Below are 19679 nucleotides of genomic sequence, written 5' to 3' on the forward strand. Positions count from 1 at the left end.
TAAAACTCAATAGTGATCACCTATAGGTATGGGCAACGTCCTTAACCAGGGCTTCCACCTAAAATAAGTTATTAATAGGACAAGGAAGAGGTGATGTATGTATGTATGTATGATCAACTGACCCTATCATACTGTGCTCTTTTTGAAAGGGGGGATAATAACTCTATCAAAACAAAATTTGAAAACTCAACACACGAACAATTTATCACATTTTATTTGAGAGTAAATACAAATTAATGGTATGGAATGATGGGATATACTGTACATATTGCCGAGAGAAATTAGAAAACTAGTAATGTAAGGCAGTCCATATAGCTGCTGATTAGACAACATTGTAATGGCAAGCACAGTTCAACGTTACCTTAGTTCCCTATATTGTAAACTATATCTTAATTTGCCATTATCTTCATGTAATATAATGGCAAGCATTTGCCAACAGTAATGATGAGCTATAAAAGTGAGTGCTTTTTATATAACTGTTTAACACAATGATCTGAGAGTGTTTTCAGGAGAAAAGCATTACTGTAAGATGTATCTTTATTTCATTTAAATATCGTTGTTGAAAGACATTACTGTTTGCAAAGATGGGCATTTTCAAATTTTTACTAAGTTTGAATGATATTTGCTGGTATTAAAAGATACAACTTTCACATAGAGAACCATGAAACATTAATTTATATCTGAAGTTAATAATGAGGTTATATTGCACAAACTAACAAATACAGTTGTATTTTCTGTTATTTGATCACACAAAGAGAACAGTTTATATAACAAATTCATTTCAGAACTATTCTTAAATCTGTGATTGTAGCAAAGTAAAACATGACTTGATGTAAGTTGCAAGGTTCAAAAGAAGGTATGATAAATAAAGGTTAAGAATGATAAAACTTGAAATAGAAGACCATTCTCAAATACTTAAGCACCAGATTTGGCTGATTCTATGATTTCTATCACATGTTCAGACCAGATATTGATCTGGTTTTTGGCTTTTTTTTCCAGACTCAAATTTTCCAGACCTGGAGGTTTTAAAAGTTTTTTTCTGAATTCTGTCTCAAATCAAAGGATTTTCATTGGTCAATTAACATTTTGTGGCAGTTTCTGACCAATCAAATTCTTGAGACCAAAGTATGAGCTCAGAGAATTTCTTTATAACCTTGGACCCAGTCTGGAAAAAATTTGAATATTAGGCAAGTTATTTCCCTTTCCTTATATGATATTTCATGCACTCTAAAATTTCTATGGTGAATTGTAAGTAAACGTCTTTTATAATATTTTTATCAAAAAAAAATTCATAAACAGATTTGAACAAATAATCACTGTGTAAATTGTGATGTATTGGAAGTAAAAAAAAAGTTTTGTCCAAAAATTAGAAAAAAACAACAACAACATGTATACATAAACAAGTCATAACAAAACAAACTTTTAAAATTAATGCTGCTATAATGGTGTTTTATTTTAAAATCTGCAGAAATGCGAATTTCTTAAACCCTAAAAAATCCAAACAGAACCAAGTTAATAAACCAGAACCAAATAAATAAACCAGTCCTGATCCAGTTCTATTACTTGTTTATCAGCAAAGAATGTATCCAGTAATATCTCTAGAGTCGAAAAAAAAAATCCCTAGAACACTGCATACTGAATTATTATGCATTCAACTCAATTTACCGAACAAATTTATTCAAACTATTTTAATATTTAGGTTATTTTTTAAAAACCTGTTGTTTTTTAATATGTGACAAGTAAAATACACACTGACTAGTAACATTGCGAGGAAGTGAATTTATGTGATTTAACAATCAGTGGAAAACTAAATTTTTCTAAATTTTTTTTATCTACTTGTGACATTAAGTAACGTGTATAACAAATGATTCTATCCTAACTCCTTGTTTTGGTGAGAAGACTATTTAAGGTGCAAACAGGGAAGAACACAGGTAAGGTTAAGCAGTCGGGACATTCACGACAATAGCAAAACATTTGAGCCACGTCACGACAAAACCAACATAATGCATTTGCGATCAGCATGGATCCAGACCAGCCTGCCGCGCAGTCTGATCAGGATCCATGCTGTTCGCTATCACTTTCACTACTTGTTATAGGATTTGTAAGCAAACAGCATGGATCCTGATCAGACTGCGCAAATGCATTATGTCGTGACGCGGCTCATTTACAGATCTGACATTATAATGTAACAAAAATATTTACCTACACTCGTAACATATATCAAGAAATGTAACAAAGTACTAAAGCAAAATTCTTTCACCTCGAAAATAATAATAATGGTTATACATTTCATTATAATAATACCATATATCATATATATACATAAATGCATGGCGTAGATATAAATACATGTATGTAAGTTTATCATGTTGGGTAATCCATCATACATATTATATAGAGTGATAAAAAAGTAATAAAAATACACACAAAAATTCACAGATTGAGTACAAAATACTATTGCATGGCTGGAGCAACATACATTTACTAAATATAACATTGAGAATCTCATTTATTTTTGTCCCCATCTGTATGTACTAATGCATATTCAACATCAAAATTCAGTCTCAATTGCATGTAAACAACATCAAAGGTTTTTGTGATTAAAAACTATAAAACACAATAAAAGGACAATTTTACAGTTTAGCTTGCAAGTATAGGTTTTTACATAACTTAATTTTTACCTCTGAACAAAAATGCTAATCTTAAACTTATTTGTAAACAATGTTACTTGTTTTGTAGATTGAAAAAAACAAACAAACCCATCTTGCATGTTTAAAATACCAATCAAATTTTACAAAATTCTGCTCTAACATTTTTTCTCTCCTTTCAAATCATTTGTGTAGTGCTCTCTTCCTTTAATTAGGCCACATTCATAGACATGAAACTAAATATCGAAATATAATAATGGCACTTATTTAGAAGATACAATTTACATGAATTTAATGAGCATTAATCTAATAGTGAACATAACAAATAATACAAGCATATCTTACGCATCTATGTGAAATGGATACAAAAAGATTTGATTTTACTGTAATAATAATTGTTCAATGCAAAACCCCAAGTAAAAATGAAGATGGTTATTATATAATATCAGGAGGATTTTTAGCAATCAAGTCTGCATGATTCTATTAATTACTTATTAAATGGCTACAAAAAATGAACATTAATATCATTTTTAGACCCATTAAATATTACTTTAAATATCTGAAGAAAATGTGATCATAATGGTTGACAGACCAATCAAAAACCTTCTTCAATCCAATATTTTGTTACACAAAAAAAATGTAACACATTCTATGATTGGTTGGTATTTATATTTAACTTAAAATAGCCAATCAAATGATTGCATTCTATCTGTATGTAGTCTGTGAAGAGGTTAAGAGGTTTTAGGTTGGATGTTCCTTGTCATACAAGAATCTTGTATTTGGTGTAGTTGCTCCTTTGTATATATATTATATATCTATGGTAAGCCTGAAATATCAAAATAAAAACAATTGCGTGTGACTGGAACAAAATTAATTATATTTTTTAAAGTTGCTGCATTTTAAAGAATATGTAAAAGCTGAACAATACACAATTACTTATTATGTGAAGTCTCTAATATTTTACATAAACAATTTTATAAGCATAAAATGTGATTATGTTCATGTTTCAATAGTGTTCTTTTTTAAATATCAAAACTTTTTTTATTAATAATTAATCAAAAAGTCAACATACCATCTGAATGTTTGTGAAATTGTCATGTCAGCACCATGTTTATTTAATCTTTACCCTGGAAAAAGAAGAAAATACAATTATTAAAACCTGAATAAACAACATTTTTTTTCATGTTTCAGTAACTAAATACACTTATACAGACAAAAATACTTATTGAATTATACTGTTTATCATTTAATGACAAAATAACGATGACTTAGAAATAGTATTTAGAGCTTAATTACTATGTTTATAATTCTGCTGATTGTATATAACAGCGCTGCATTTAGCAAAATTAACCTAAATAATAAATAATATTTTACTGTTTTTGGACAAAAATGCTAAATTACATTGATACAAAATAATTACATTGATACAAAATAACACAAATATGTATCATTTGTTTATGTATATTTATTAATGTATTAAGTTTCAATTCATATAAATTTATATGAAAACAACACATACAAAATACACAATGAATCAACCCCCTATTAAAAGTACGGCACTTAACATGATATATTATATAGTATATTGATGTAAGTTTTTATATTATCACAACAAAATACTGTATTTATTAGTCATAATATTTCTTTTGTTAGTTGTAATATTTCTTAAAATAAAATCTCCTTACATCTTTATGATATATAAAATTAATTTTTTCTGATAACAATTTGTCATAGATATAACCCCACATAAATTTGTCTCAACCAGGAAAAGAATAGAAATTTGTGACAAAAATGTCATCTTAAAATGTCATCTGATAAAAAACAAGTTTAGATGTGAGTTTAATGATTTCTCCATACAGGTAATAAAAAACTGTTTAACCCTTTACCTAAAATCCATTACAGAGGTATGTGTATTTAATAATGCATTAAATGACAATAAAACCAAAGCTTGGCTTATCCTAAATATCCCTTATTTCAATATCTGTGCTGATTTTACATTTCAATACAAAATGTAAAGTTTTTCGGTTTAAAGATGCACGCCTCCAGATAAGCAAAAATATTTCGATGAAATCAAACATGAGAAAAATGTACTAAGATTTTAGTAAAAATATAAATATTTAAAATTCTAGTTATAATTTACATGTTATGTGCAATTAATGATTGATTATTCAATATTCAATGATTATATTCCTACTGTGTTACTAACGCAGTAAGGGCTATTTTTGCATATTTTGACCTGTTTATGGTATTTACATGGGTTGTAAGTGTCATTGAATAATTTGTGTAAATTCCCATTTTTTTTGGTAACTCCACAATTTTAATCCCTGTTTAAAAATACTTTTTTTAAAATTTTCATAAAAAATTTAAACCCACAAATCTGGAAGCGTGCGGGTTTTTTAACATCAAAGTGAAAAAAAGGCTCTTTTTAAACCCAAAAATCTGGAGTCCTGTTTATGGTACTAAGAGTAATACTGTTGTCATATGAACTAAGCAGTACTCGAGTCATACGAGGAAACATGGTAGGTACATGACAGGTGAAAAATATTTACTGATATACACTGAAAATTTAATGTGACATTATAGGCATTTTAACATTTCAGGTGTTTTGCAGTTTATGATTCACAATGCGTCTGAGTCATGACTAAAATCACAAACAAACACACCTTAAGATACATGTTATGTTTAATAAGGTATCAGATTGAAAACTGCCTTTCTTTACTTAATAATTATAAGTTAATGAATTCAATGTATTAATTATATTCAATATGATAAAGGTCAACAGTACATTGCCTAATTAATTCCTCCGAGGTAAGTATTGTTTACTGATCTTTGATCTATTGTCTGTCATTTCAGCTCAAAAATATATTTACTATCCATCAAGAAAGTCATAAACTTATTCATTAATTACCAAACAATTCATTTATTACCAAACAAAATTGCAAAGAGCAATGAAATTTACTTCTTATGATAAACAAACACACAGATGAAGTTAAATAATCCTTTGGAGGTAAAGCATGATCCTAATACCCTGATTCTTTGTTTAACCCATTACTTCATGAGCATTTTGTGAAAAATGGCTGTTTTCATTAAAAAGTCATCCGTTTTAAGTTCAAATTGCTATAAAACTATAAAAACTGCTTCAATACTAATCAAAATTGGCATAAATGTTGACTGGACCATTGCCTTTGTAACAACATGCTCAGGCTTAAATTTTCTGTTACCATGGCAACGAGGGGACATCTCAAAATGGCCAAAAATCACTATCGTTGATTTTTTCCATCAAAATTGATTTCAAAGTGCTGCAACTTCTCAATGGATTGAGATAGAGTCAAATGCTTTTCAGCTTTTGTTACACATTTCCTTATGATCGATCTGGGGTCATTTTTAGCCTCTCACAAGTCCAAAGTTCTCTTGGCGATGAGTGGGACTACCGCCCCCCCTTCAAACCCCCAGAAATTACAGGTATTCAAGTAAATCATTAACATTCTAATATATATATTTTATAAACCAAAGATTTTCAAATACATATAAAAAGCTATTTTCATTAAAATGTACCCCCCTCTCTTTTATTTCATTAACACTTTCCTGTCTATAACATGTAGCATGTACATGTAGGATGTGGCCACCATGGCCTATAGGAAGCTACATACCTGACTAACAAACTTACATAATTATGGTACTAAAATAAAATTAGTACAGCCTTGTAAGATATATGTCATATCATACCATTAATACCTGTACATACCAAATAATATAGTATGACTCTAAATACTTGACTACATATGTCATACATAAATGTATATATGTAATATAATGTAGAATAGTTTCACACAGAGGTGTATTTTTCTTCATAAAACAAATCATGACATGCTTGTATAAGGGTTTACTGATTCTTTTAATACTGAATTATAATCTGGCTTGACCATCTAGTCACATTCAGTAATTTCTTGTATCAATAAACCCTACTTTAAACACAATGTACATTATCATAAAATAAAGTTATCAATACCATGCACTAGTGGATAAAGTCAAACTATCATAATATTTTTAAATGAAAAGTTGCATGCCTCCAATAAAAATCCAATCAAATTAAACTAGAAAGTATCAGTAACTTTAAATGGTCAAATATTTGTTGAGTTATATATATTTTACCCGTTAGAAAAATAACAATGATAGAATTTCTTTCTATTCTGAAATATCGTAGGCATTTAAAATGTTGATTCTGTATTACTTAATATTCATAACTGAAATTGTAATGACTACCTTTACCTTACAGAATTTATTTTAGTTTGTGTAGGAAGCTATAACCTTATAGACACACTTTTCGAATCTGGTCCTGGAATCAACCAGTACTGAGCACGAGTGAGAAGTTTCTTTCTTAAGGAAACAATGGCTTGTCCCTGAATGGGGCTTGAACCCAGATGGTTAGCGATCCTTAGATTACTAGTCCAACACTTTAACCATTCAGTCATGCTGCCACACCTATTATTGGAAGCATGCAACATTAATTCTCAAAAATAATATATGAAATAAAACAAAAATTTTCACTCGAAAACTTCAGGCTGAAAACAGGTTCATGCTTCAAAATCAAATGAGATCTTATCAGGGTAATTCTTTATTGACCCATTCCAAAAAAAGCATATCTTCCATTGGCTAATTCCCAATCTGTGCTGAGAATCAACCAATAGGATGCTGTTTTTTTATTCTATGGTTTGATGACGTTTCAATGAAAATTCTTCTTAAAAGTTTAGAATACCCTGTAACATTTGAAACAGATACATCATGTATAGGGAAAAAATGTCTAATATCATCCAAATAAACAAATACAAAACAAACATAAAATTTAAAATGTAAATAAAACTGCCAAATATTTACATACTACCGAGGTGCATACGTTAAATTAAGTACAAATACTAACAACTATTCCTAGAAAAATTCCATATATTTAGTATTTACATTTTTGGACCAACATATGACAAAAAACCTGTCTATGTATGGACAGCATGACAGCAGGTGAACCAACATGGTAAAATCTACCGGTACATGATATGTACTACCAAATGTGGTTGGGGCATACAAATCTTGGTCAGTTAAATTTAGTATTAAATTGGAAATCTTGAAACTCCTCTAATGATAAAAATCACACAAAGTGTGGATAAACCAAAATAAAATAAGATAAAACAAGAGCCATGTCAACATGGCCATCCCCCGCCGAATGTGTTTGCTCATTGGAAGAATGTATATGTAGTACAGCAGAATAATTCCATTTTAAGAGGTCTTTTGGTTATGAAAACTGATGGCTATAGTGATTACAGATTTGAAACCTATCTGAATACTGATGGCTGAAAATAACAAAGGGCAAAAACTGAAAAAAAATGCAGGGTAGGTTACCATTCTTGTGTGCTGCATCCCTCCTCAGTAAAATCTATCCACCTATGAAGTATCAAGTTGATACCTCAAATACTTTTTGAGAAAAAAATTGAATTGAAAAATTAAGTATGAAAAATAACAAAGGGCAATAACTCAAAAATTATAAAAGGTAGAGTTATCATTCTTGTGCACTGCACACCTCCTGAGTTAGATCTATGCACCTATGAAGTTTCATAATAATATCTCAAAGGCCTTTTGAGTTATGCTCTGGACAAAAATTAATTTTGAAAAATAAAAAAAGGGCAATATCTAAACAATTATGCAGGGTAGAGTTATTATTCTTGTGCACTGCACTCTTCCTCAATGAGATCCATCCACCTATGAAGTTTCAAGTTGATACCTCAAATACTTTTTGAGATAAGCTCCGGACAAAATAGTATGAAAAAGAACAAAGGGCAATAACTCAAAAATTATACAGAGACAAGTTATCATTCTTGTGCACAGCATTCCTCCTCAATAAAATCTATCCACCTATGACATTTCATGATGACATCTCAAACACTTTTGAGTTATGCTCCACTCGGGTGAAAAATTAGGTATGAAAAATAACAAAGGGCAATAACTCTAAAATTATGAAAGGTAGAGTTATCATTCTTGTGCACTGCACACCTCCTGAGTGAGATCTATGCACCTATGAAGTTTCATTTTGATATCTCAAAGGCTTTTTGAGTTATACTCTGGACAAAAATTAATTTTGAAAAATAACAAAGGGCAATAACTCAAAAATTATGCAGGGTAGAGTTATCATTCTTGTGCACTGCACTCCTCCTCAATGAGATCCATCCACCTATGAAGTTTCAAGTTGATACCTCAAATACTTTTTGAGATAAGCTCTGGACAAAATAGCATGAAAAAGAACAAAGGGCAATAACTCAAAAATTGTATAGGGAAGAGTTATCATTCTTGCGCACACATTCCTCCTCAATAAAATCTATCCACCTATGACATTTCATGTTGATATGTCAAACACTTTTGAGTTATGCTCCACTCAGGTGAAAAATTAAGTATGAAAAATAACAAAGGGCAATAACTCAAAAATTATGAAAGGTAGAGTTATCATTCTTGTGCACTGCACACCTCCTGAGTGAGATCTATGCACCTATGAAGTTTCATGTTGATATCTCATAGGCTTTTGGAGTTATGCTCTGGACAAAAATCAATTTTGAAAAATAACAAAGGGCAATAACTCAAAAATTATGCAGGGTAGAGTTATCATTCTTGTGCACTGCACTCCTCCTCAATGTGGTCTATCCACCTATGAAGTTTCAAGTTGATTACTCAAATACTTTTAGAGATATGCTCCGGACAAAAATGTCGGACGGAAGGACGGACGGAGACTATTTCTATATCCCCCCGCCGCCTTTTCGGCGGGGGATAATAATAATCAACAGATATCAAACAATCCACATAACAACATGTCAAAATAAGGATAAATATTACGGTACAGTTAGTTATATCGTACTTCAACTGTGTAGTAATCCACTTAAAAATTCTGGGTGGACAGTTAAAGCTTGAAAATTCAGCCAGGTTACCATTCATTGAACTGTTAATGAAATAAAACTTTTGGATCCACAGCACATCTAGTACATGCACAAATGTCATATCTACCAAAGATGCCCAGAAATCTTCCTCATCACCATCATCTGCATTGGTTTCCTCTTCTTTCTTTTCTTCTTCTTTTGGTTCCTCAACCTTTTCCTCTACTTTTGGTTCCTCAATTTTTTCCTCTGATTTAGTTTCTTCAACTTTTTCTTCTGCTTTTGTTTCTTCCTTCTTTTCTTCTGTTATTATTTCTTTTGGTTTATCTTCCTTTTTCTCTTCTTTTACCTCTTCCTTTTTTAGTTCTTCTTTGGTTTCTTCTTCTACTGGTTTATCATCTTCTTTCGTTTCTTTAGAACTGTCTTCTTCTTTCTTTTCTGTGGATTCATCATTGTCAATATTTCCCCACAAATCTTCTTCCTCTGTCTCCTGTCTTTTCTTCTTAAAAGTCAATGGCTTTCTCCAATCATCATCATCTTCTTTTTTCTCATCTTTCTTCTCTTCTTTTTCTTCTTCTTTTACTACATCAGCTTTTGGTTCTTCTTTCACCTCTTCTTTGGCTGATACTGTTTCTTTTACCTTGTCTTCCTTTGCTTCTTCCTTCTTCTCTTCCTTAGTGTCCTCCTTGCCATCTTCTTTAACATCCTCTTCCTTTGTTTCTTCTTTATTTTCAGCTTCTTTATTTTCATCTTCTTTAGACTCGAAAGCAGCCCATGGATCTTCCTCCTCAACATCTTCATACTCCTTTTTCCTTTTGAAAACAAGTGGTTTCTTAATGTCATCAGCATCTTCTGTTTTCTTTTCTTCTTTGGTTTCATCTACTTTCTTTTCTTCTTTTTTCTCATCCTTTTTGTCTTCTTTATCATCTGCCTTAGGTTCTTCATCTTTCTTTTCCTTAGTTTCTTCCTTAACTTCATCTTCTTTTGATTCAAAAGCTCCCCATGGATCCTCTTCTTCATCTTCATCATAATCTGTTTTCCTTTTAAATACAAGAGGTTTCTTAATATCAGAATCCTCTTTTGCCTTTTCTTCCTCTTTTTTACCTTCAGTTTCCTTATCCTCTTTCTTTTCAGTATCTTCTTCCTTGTCCTCTGTCTTTGATTCTCCTTCTTTTGTCTCATCTTTAGATTCTTCATCATCTTTAGTTTCGAAAGCTCCCCAAGGATCGTCTTCTTCATCTTCATCGTAATCTTTCTTCATCTTAAAAACCAGTTTTTTATCATCTTTTTTCTCTTCCTCTTTTTTCTCTTCTTTCTCATCATCATATTTCTTATCATCATCTTTCTTCTCATCTTCCTTTTTAGCATCTGTTTCATCTTTTTTTTCATCAGCTTTCTTTTCATCATCTGTCTTTTCATCTTCCTTCTTTTTGTCCTCTTCAGCAACTTCCTCTATAGTTTTGTCCTTATCTTCAGATTCTTTCTCTCCTTCATCAGCTTTCAATTTTTCCTCATCCTCCTGAAGCATAGAAAATTACAATTACACATCAGCATCCTACAAACTAATTTTGCTACCCTTCAGTTTTATTAAAAGCTACAAGTACTGCATTTTAGTGTGCTATTTTCAAAATATGATCATTTATTTATTCTAAATATCTTTTACAAGAAATTTCACAAAGACAGAATGACTGACATTAATTCTGAATTCAATTAAGTTTTGCAAATTTTCTAATCACTAACTATATAAATTTCTAAAATCAATTTTGGGTATTGTAACTATATGTCAAAATGGACACCATAAATTTCAATTGGCATGCACCATCAAATTAGATTGATTAATCTGTCACAACATTTCAATGTTATCAGTTAATACTTGTGCATATGCAATCAAAACAATTTATTAGTAGTCAACAATACATGTGACCATTAGAGGTTAAAAGTTATCGAACAAACAAGTTTACGTAAAAACAATACTTACTTGTAATGAATATCAACACATGCAGGTAGGATTCAACAAATACAAAAACACGGATAAAACGATTGGCCCATGCATGAAAATTGCATCTAAAAATATTGTTGAATAACCCAATTTTTTTTAAGCACTATGTTGTTGTTTGTTGTTCTTTTAAAGAAACAGTTGAATGGTGAAAGACACTGTTTAAGAGCTTTTTTCCGAACAATATTGAAAAATATGAATGTCTCAAATATTTTAAATGAAACAGATTTTTTTTTAATTAACCATAATGATTCTATGTAGCTGGTACTTCAGACTGGGGTTATTTTTTGTTCAGATTTTATTTCAAGTCAAACTGATACAGTAAAGTAGTAGATCATACAGCAAATGTCCAGCTAAACTACTGCAGGAATGATATGAATTGTAACTTTTGAAAAATTGAAAAACTAAAACAAAAGCCTTAGTCATTTGGATAGACAAGTAAGACAACCAAGTTTTTTCTCAATTTTTATACAAATCATCTTGACATCCTTGTAGTACTATATACATGCCATGAACTTGGTTAGTAAGGTTCAAATTCCATTCTTATATTATAAACTTAAAGCTTCTAAAATAAACAACTGTTTATAGCAAGGAAACTTTCTAATCTCCTGAAATGAAAACTTACATAACACCATGCTAAAAAACAGAGCACTATGACATTTTTCATTATCTGATATCAGTTTTTGGACTACTTTCCATCTGCTTTGCTCATAAGTATTCAGTGTTACATACTAAAAATAATGAGTTTATATCTGATTGTACCACACATGTTTTGGCTGACAAAAAAGATGTTTGCCACAAGCCCTCATACTTTTTCACAATTATGATTTCTATTGTGAAATAGACAGTAACTGGCTACAAAACAAACCAGTTCTGGCTTAGAACCCTGGAATACCTTTCGGTCAATCATCACTTTATTATTTGACAGTTTCCCTAATCTGGTGGATTAAAAAGTGATTAGCTTCTGTCACCAGTATAAAGTCAGGTCAGCTTGCATATCCCAAAATTGATAATGGATTGTTCCAAACATAGAAGACAGACAAGTTCATTTAAGAATTCTGCAAATTTTGGGGTAAGCAATTTAGTACAAGAATTATTATATATATTATAAATAAGAACTAGGTATCTCAGTAAATCACTTGAATCTCTCTAGTACAGTCATAATCACTAGAAAAGCAAATACTTGTTGATTGTTCAAGGATTTATTATTGTTATTATTGGTTGGTCAAAAAGTCTTACAAATTCCCCCAACAAAACAAACAATAAATGTCAGCTTTTTTATCATACAGTAAACTACTTTCACATTAAAAACTCAACAATATTTTAAATTCTACTGAAGTTGTTTCTATTAATCAACATTATTGATTAAAATTCTCCACATTTTTGAAATCCTGGGAAATCTTTTCCAAATATGTTTGTCCTAAAGCTGTACATGCTTATGAACAGTTTAAATACCTTTTTTATCCATACTTGTCATTGGTAACATGATGCATAAATACATTTTTCAACACACAAAATATCTGATATGTACCAACAAATCATTTCAACTACATGGCAGATGTAACACTTACAATAACAGTCTGTTTAATTAGTTACTGTTGAGCATGGACTTTTAATAGGATTCTACTGTTTAATAAAACATCCTTATGTTAAACATAACAGTTAAGGGTGGGAAATAAATGCTCAATGAACTTCTATCATGCAGGCAAGACCATCTTGTTGTTTTTTCAATCATATCTACTTATACCGTTTTTGACATACTTGTACATGAACATAAACAACACTTTTATGTTTGTCCTGAGTAAATCTTAACTGTTAGTTTAATATATAGAGAATTTTTCTTATAAAGCTATATTTAACACTTTTGTATGATATACACATAAATGTCAATCAGGAGACAATGACTAAAATCAAAATATTTTGTTCATGTTCATGCATATGCATATCAAAACTTGTAATTTTCACAAAAGTTCAGCCCAGTTTTGTTCCACAAAGGTTCCATTTACCCATTCATTAATTTCTAACGATGAAAGTGACTTTTAAATATGTATCTTATATATTTCATTTTTCAGTCAGACTGTAAAGTCTACAATGTCTACATATGGCCATATGGAAATTTTGGGATTCCTGGGGGGAAGACCTTAGGTGTTCCTTCATGCACTATACAGTTAATCCAAGCCAATCCGGAGTATATAAATGTCACCCATGTGGAACATGATAACACTGAGTGAAACAACTACCTTTTTGTTTTCTGATTCTTCCTCTTCCTAAATATGTGGTAAAATAGCATGGGAAGGTCAAATATTGGTCAAGTTAGGGTTATTAACATTTGGATAAAATATGGACAGATATTAGGCAAGGAATGGCTATCTTTTGCTTATTTATTTTTTCAAGAAGTTTGTATGTATGGGATGTTTGAAAGCAGGAGAAAAACTGCTCTTAAGTCTTTACAGTGTCATCCTCTACAAGCAATAGCCCAAAGACTTGTCTCTCATTCTTTCCAAAATGATGACTTCCAGATTTTTTTCTATACCCAATCAATTAATTAAATCATCAATGCTTTATTTGAAAACTCTAAAATGTCAGTGTTACTTAAAGACAGATAATTTTACCCTCCAGTTGGATAGCAAGGTATCAGATATTTGTATCAACACTTGGTACAAAAAACTCCTTACAAGCATTGATCACTTATTGTATCATAGTTTGGAGACCTTTCTGTTGAAAATGTGTCAGGGTTAAATCGTATACATATACATGCACAGTGCGTTAACTGGAGTGCGGGTATTAGTTACCCGCACTCCAGAGCATGCCCATTGATTGGCTCATTTTTGCTGGGGTTTACATATTGTGACGGCAGAGAAAGGGAAAGCGACAGAAATGTCATATTCAGATGTTCGTTCATTGGTTCATTTTTGCCGGGGTTTCATATTGTGACAGCAGGGAACGTGTTTTTATGTTTGACTATGATACAAAAGAGAAAGAACACCAAAACACTCGGCAATCTGATTAATACTCAGGGGCTACGCCCCCTCGTACAAATCAGATAGCCTCGTGTTTCGGTGCTCTTTCTATTACAAATCACACTTTGTAATTGCTTAAACTGAATACAATTTCAGCATGAAATTTATCCCTTTCAAATTTATACATTATATTGAATGGTGGATCAATAATTTTTTCTTGAACGATATACTTTTTTTTATTTATATTTGTTTTTAGAACAAGTGTTTTCAGTAAATTCCAATCTTGTCAAGATGGACACTTATGCCAAAGATATGTATGCTTGATATATATACTAGTAAAATACAAACCCCTGTTACTTCCACTTGTGCTTGGGACACCTCTGTCTTTGTTGCAAGTCCGAGAAAAACATCAATATCATCTTCCTCTACTGCCTCATAAAACTGATCATAATCCTGAAATGTAACACACCAATGTGACCATGCACATAACATACAATAAAAGTATCATTTTGTTATAATTAACACTTGAATGATGGATAGCAACATGTAGATTTTACCATGAAACTAGTTTTTCATTTGAAATAATTAACAATTCAACTAAGTTGTGAGAGGCAAGTGATACCAGAACAATAGACAAAATTATTTATGAATAGAATCCTGATTAAATTCGAAATTCTTAATCCACCATTCCAATCCCGAGAAATATAGCAAGCTGAAGCATATAATTATTCAGAGTCTAACTTTGTTGAAAATTTACAAGTCCAATAATTTCCTCAACCTTCATCTGTCATCACATTATGTCATACAGAAAAAAGTTTATGTAAAATATAATCAGTTATCATAACAATTTTAAAAAGTAATTAAAAAAAACTTATTTCCAGACTGAAGAAATATCTAGACCTATTCCAACTGATTTTATGCAACAAAATTGAACTTTATGGATTCTTTTGTGATTTGTATTTAGTATAATTTTCAGTATTATGATTATTTACTTTTAATTTGAACATGAAACAAAATTTAGTTCTTGTAGAAACAGAATGATACACACCCCAATATATTTTTCCCCAGAAAAAATCTGTGGAGGTAACGGCACTTTTGTATTTGGTGAACATTTTGCATGCTCCCTCATGAATTTCTTCTCCTCTTCATTAGTAGGTGCAGTAATATCTATTTGCTCGAAAAGAACTTTTCTGGCTGTTAATATATCAAAGATATGCTGCTGTTTTTTCCTTACCTACAAAAAAAAAAATGACATGAGCAGTCTATAAAAGTCATCATGCAGTTTTAACCTGTTTGAATATCTTCCAGAATACATTTATATAAGAAAAGGAATTAAATTTTTTATGTGTTTGGATTATATAAATATCATTTCATTTAAGCAGTTAAAATGACGCTAACCTGTGGTGATTGTGGAAAATTCTGTAAAAGAAAATGTCAATGTTGCAATTCAGGTGTAATTAATTATTAAATTATTTAACTTAAGTTTGATACTTTATTGATGAAGAAAGATGTTAGACATCTTAAAACATGTATTTTAACAGTGATAGAAAGGTGATATATATGTGTAAGTTACTAAGTGTTACGTCATGGGTTTATGAACGACATAAATATATATGTGCTCTAACTACATTTATTATCTAAACTATATTCTATGATACATGTGTTTACATATCAGTGTCCGCGATGGTATTCGTGTCTACGACATGAAACGTGACATTTTTTGCTTGACCTGAAACAGCATGAGAACAAGGGAGAGTGATTTGCCCTTTGCAATGCAAGGAATTGCCATAGTAGGCGGTCAATTTAGATGTGGGCTTTTCAAGTGGTGCCTTGATTCCTAAACCTTGAAAGGTAGATAATGGCAAAATGTTTACCTGAGAGCCAGTGTCTAACTTCATTTGCACAGCCTTTTTACTATTTCCATTTAATATTTCTGTAAACATCTGTCCATTTTTTTACTGTTACACAGTCCAGACTGTCCACATTTTCTACACAGTCAATGTATTATTCAGAACATAAATTTGAAATTTCATTCACTGTTCTAGATTTACAAACATTGCTCCAGTGGTTCCATTTTTTACAATTGTTACATTGTGTGCCTTTTGCTGGACAACGCTGCTTGTCAGTATGTTGATTTCCACACCTGTTACATTTTGTACTGTGTGAACGTTCCCCAATGCGACCTGGATTGCTCGATGTTTCTGTATATCGGCCTGGATTCATCGATGAAGGGTTCCGAGACGAACGACCTTGGATGCCCGATGAACGGCTAGCCATCCGTCCCTTCGGTCTTGATACTGCATGTACCGGAGCACTTTCTTGGACGTTATTGAACATTTTTATTTGAGATGCAGCATATTCAAATTCTTGGCAAATTTTTGTTGCCTTGTCTAATTTCAGATCTTTCCCTACTTGCAAAAGCCTTTCACTGCAGAAGGCTTAAAGGCCGATCCCGCCAAAATTGAGGCCATTAAGGATATGAGACCACCCACATCAAAAAGTGAACTACAGGTGGTATTAGGCATGGTTAATTATCTCAGTCGTTATGTCTCTGACAATTTATCAGAGATTACCGCTCCTATGAGAAAGTTATTGCATAAGGACACAATATTCACGTGGCAAAAGCCTCAAAGTGATTCCTTTGAAAAAATGAAAGAAGTCATTTGTAAGGACACATGTTTAGCTTATTATGACCCAAACAAATCCTTGACATTGCAAGTTGATTCTTCTTCCTAATCTTTAGGGGCAGTAATCCTTCAGGAAAAACGTCCCATAGCATTTGCGTCCCGTAGCTTAACTGAATCACAGAGGAATATGGGTCAAATTTCTAAAGAATTATTATCTATTGTCTTTGGATTTACGAAATTTCATCAGTACTGCTATGGCCGTGATGTCATTGTAGAAAATGACCATCTCCCTATACAGGGATTGCTGAAAAAGCCTATGCATTCAATACCTGCTAGGTTGCAGCGTTTAGTCTTGAAATTAACTCCATATAGGTTTCAGTTTCGTCACATGTCCGGTAAGAAAATCCCATTAGCAGATGGACTTAGCAGAAACGCCAGTCCGGAAACAAGCCCAGAACTTAATGAGGGTATTGAGGCACACGTTTGCATGGTTATCTCATCTTTACCCGTGTCAGATAGAAAACTTGAGGAAATCAGGTTACAAACAAAACAAGATGAACAATTATGTACATTACAACAAACAATAAAGTTTGGTTGGCCTAAGTACAAAAAGGCTTGTCATCAGTTAATTGCTGCCTTTTGGAACTATAGGGATGAGTTATCTGAGGTTAATGGTTTAATAATGAAAGGAGAAAAAATCGTTATGCCCAGGTCACTCAGATCTGAAATGTTAAAGGTGCTGCATTCCAGTCATCTGGGTGCGCAAAAAATGTCACGTTTCATGTCGTAGACACGAATACCATCGCGGACACTGATATGTAAACACATGTATCATAGAATATAGTTTAGATAATAAATGTAGTTAGAGCACATAAATATATATGTGCTCTAACTACATTTATTATCTAAACTATATTCTATGATACATGTGTTTACATATCAGTGTCCGCGATGGTATTCGTGTCTACGACATGAAACGTGACATTTTTTTTTTTGCTCTATCTACGTTTATTATCTAAACTATATTCTATGATACATGTGTTTACATATCAGTGTCCGCGATGGTAGTATCTTAAGATCTAGGGAACTCTCTATTATAAAGGAGCTGTACGCACCTAGAGTATCATGTTACAGTTTACTCATCATGCTACACTAAGTAGATTTGAAAATATGTTAATATTAAATAATTTTGAGTGCAAAAAGTTGATCAGGTCACAATTTATCTTATAGTAAACCAGTGCTGGGTACTAATTTTGTTCTTCAAACTAAATGGGGCATTATTTTACAATTATTGACAAGACAAATGCATATATGCACAAACAAAATTTATGTCTAGAGTGTCACTGAAACAGTTACAATATAATGAATATTTATCAGAAATCTGAAATGAGTTGAGATAGATAATTTTAATCATTTTAAGTCTTCTTGCACAATTTATGAATAAATATTTGAAAAGCAAATACAGATATATTTATTCAAGTAAAAAATATCTATCAATAATATATCAACGCTTAATAATTGTGCAGTATTTAGGGTGTTTTCCATATAAGGAAGTGACTACTCATAACCTCATCAAGCTATGTATGATAATAAGCATGCATGTTTCTGGCTACTTTCTAGAAATGTTGAAGCTAACTTACCGCGTTGTTACTAGGTACTGATGTCATATACACTTTAATCATTGTGTCGGACATTTTGGTGCAGTATATGATTGAAACACAACGAAGATGAAGTACAGAAACTGACAGATGCAATCACACTGGAACCAATGACGAATTTCTACTTCCGGGTGTGAAGCATGTGTATGACGTCACGACAAAATGTGTAGGTCGTCTTGTTGCTGTGGAAGTAAACAAACGCATACCGGTGTACACACGTCTTTTTACTTTCGACATAAATATTTTGGGATTTAGCAGTCATATTTTGATTTAAGGTATATTTCTTTAAAACTGTCTGGCATATTTTGCCAAATAAAATGTTCAGCTGGCGTATTTTTGATAACTTTGCTTTGTAAAGTTTGCTTTGTAATGTAAAAATAAATGTCAGAAATGTCAGTCTGAAATGAATGGTGGGGTACAGATTTTTTTCTCCATCTAAACAGAATATTTCTGATGTGAAACTTATGTTCAAATTTGAGACAACCGAATTTGAATGCAACCAGTATAGGAAAGTGATGTTGATGAATTATTATTATTAATTATTATTATTGTATTCTTTCCATACAATTTTTTTTAATCTTATTTTAGTAAAAGAATAATCAATTGAGTCATTGCCTACATTTTTTACACAGTGCTTTGATGACTTTTACACAGCTTCCTTTAATTTTCGTACACTTTTGACAGATTTTTCAAATGATGGATAATTTGACTTTATGGGGAGATTGATGTGTAAAGTAGTATTAATTGTTTTAGAACAGTTGTCAAGGCCGTCGTCGATGGTCCGGCCGGTCCGGCCTTGGCCGGACCAATATTTTGGCCAAAAATGAGTAAAAACAAAATCAAAACAAAAAAAATACAAAATAAAAAAAATCACGCATCGCT

At 31.5% G+C, this 19679-nt stretch overlaps 3 protein-coding genes across 6 annotated transcripts in view; 2 read left to right on the forward strand and 1 right to left on the reverse strand.

The window, feature by feature from the left end:
• The window catches only part of LOC132756042 (malonyl-CoA decarboxylase, mitochondrial-like), a 123209-nt gene that overhangs the window by 60008 nt on the left and 43522 nt on the right, over window positions 1–19679 (forward strand). The window lies entirely within an intron of this gene.
• Window positions 199–18942, reverse strand: LOC132756040 (DNA ligase 1-like). Of its 2 annotated transcripts, XM_060747008.1 has the most exons (7): window positions 18780–18942; window positions 15561–15746; window positions 14861–14965; window positions 13793–13819; window positions 9687–11075; window positions 3721–3775; window positions 199–3474 (listed from the first exon to the last, which is right to left on the reverse strand). In XM_060747008.1, exons 1-6 carry the CDS (start codon window positions 18831–18833, stop codon window positions 3764–3766), a joined length of 1773 nt encoding a protein of 590 aa, XP_060602991.1. In that variant the 5' UTR covers window positions 18834–18942; the 3' UTR covers window positions 199–3474; window positions 3721–3763. The 2 variants fall into 2 exon arrangements, with proteins under 2 accessions (XP_060602991.1, XP_060602992.1); XM_060747009.1 differs by lacking the exon at window positions 13793–13819.
• The window catches only part of LOC132756039 (lebercilin-like), a 31338-nt gene continuing 30576 nt past the window's right edge, over window positions 18918–19679 (forward strand). For all 3 annotated transcript variants that reach the window (XM_060747003.1, XM_060747004.1, XM_060747006.1), the window contains exon 1: window positions 18918–19072. The gene's annotated coding sequence lies outside the window, so the exon portion shown is untranslated. The remainder of the gene's footprint in view (window positions 19073–19679) is intronic.

The sequence above is a fragment of the Ruditapes philippinarum genome, unplaced genomic scaffold (genome assembly GCF_026571515.1).
Source record: "Ruditapes philippinarum isolate M1 unplaced genomic scaffold, ASM2657151v2 ctg509_1_1_1_1, whole genome shotgun sequence".
NCBI lineage: Eukaryota > Metazoa > Mollusca > Bivalvia > Venerida > Veneridae > Ruditapes > Ruditapes philippinarum.

What these genes read in the sequence shown, in the direction of transcription:
- LOC132756040 (XM_060747008.1), bottom strand. Translation starts at nt 18,833, where the DNA reads ATGTCCGACACAATGATTAAAGTGTATATGACATCAGTACCTAGTAAC. An exon ending in CAGTACCTAGTAACAACGCG is followed by an intron (nt 15,747 to 18,779) that starts GTAAGTTAGCTT and finishes TTTTTTTTGTAG; the next exon opens with GTAAGGAAAAAACAGCAGCA. An exon ending in CTGGGGAAAAATATATTGGG is followed by an intron (nt 14,966 to 15,560) that starts GTGTGTATCATT and finishes GTTACATTTCAG; the next exon opens with GATTATGATCAGTTTTATGA.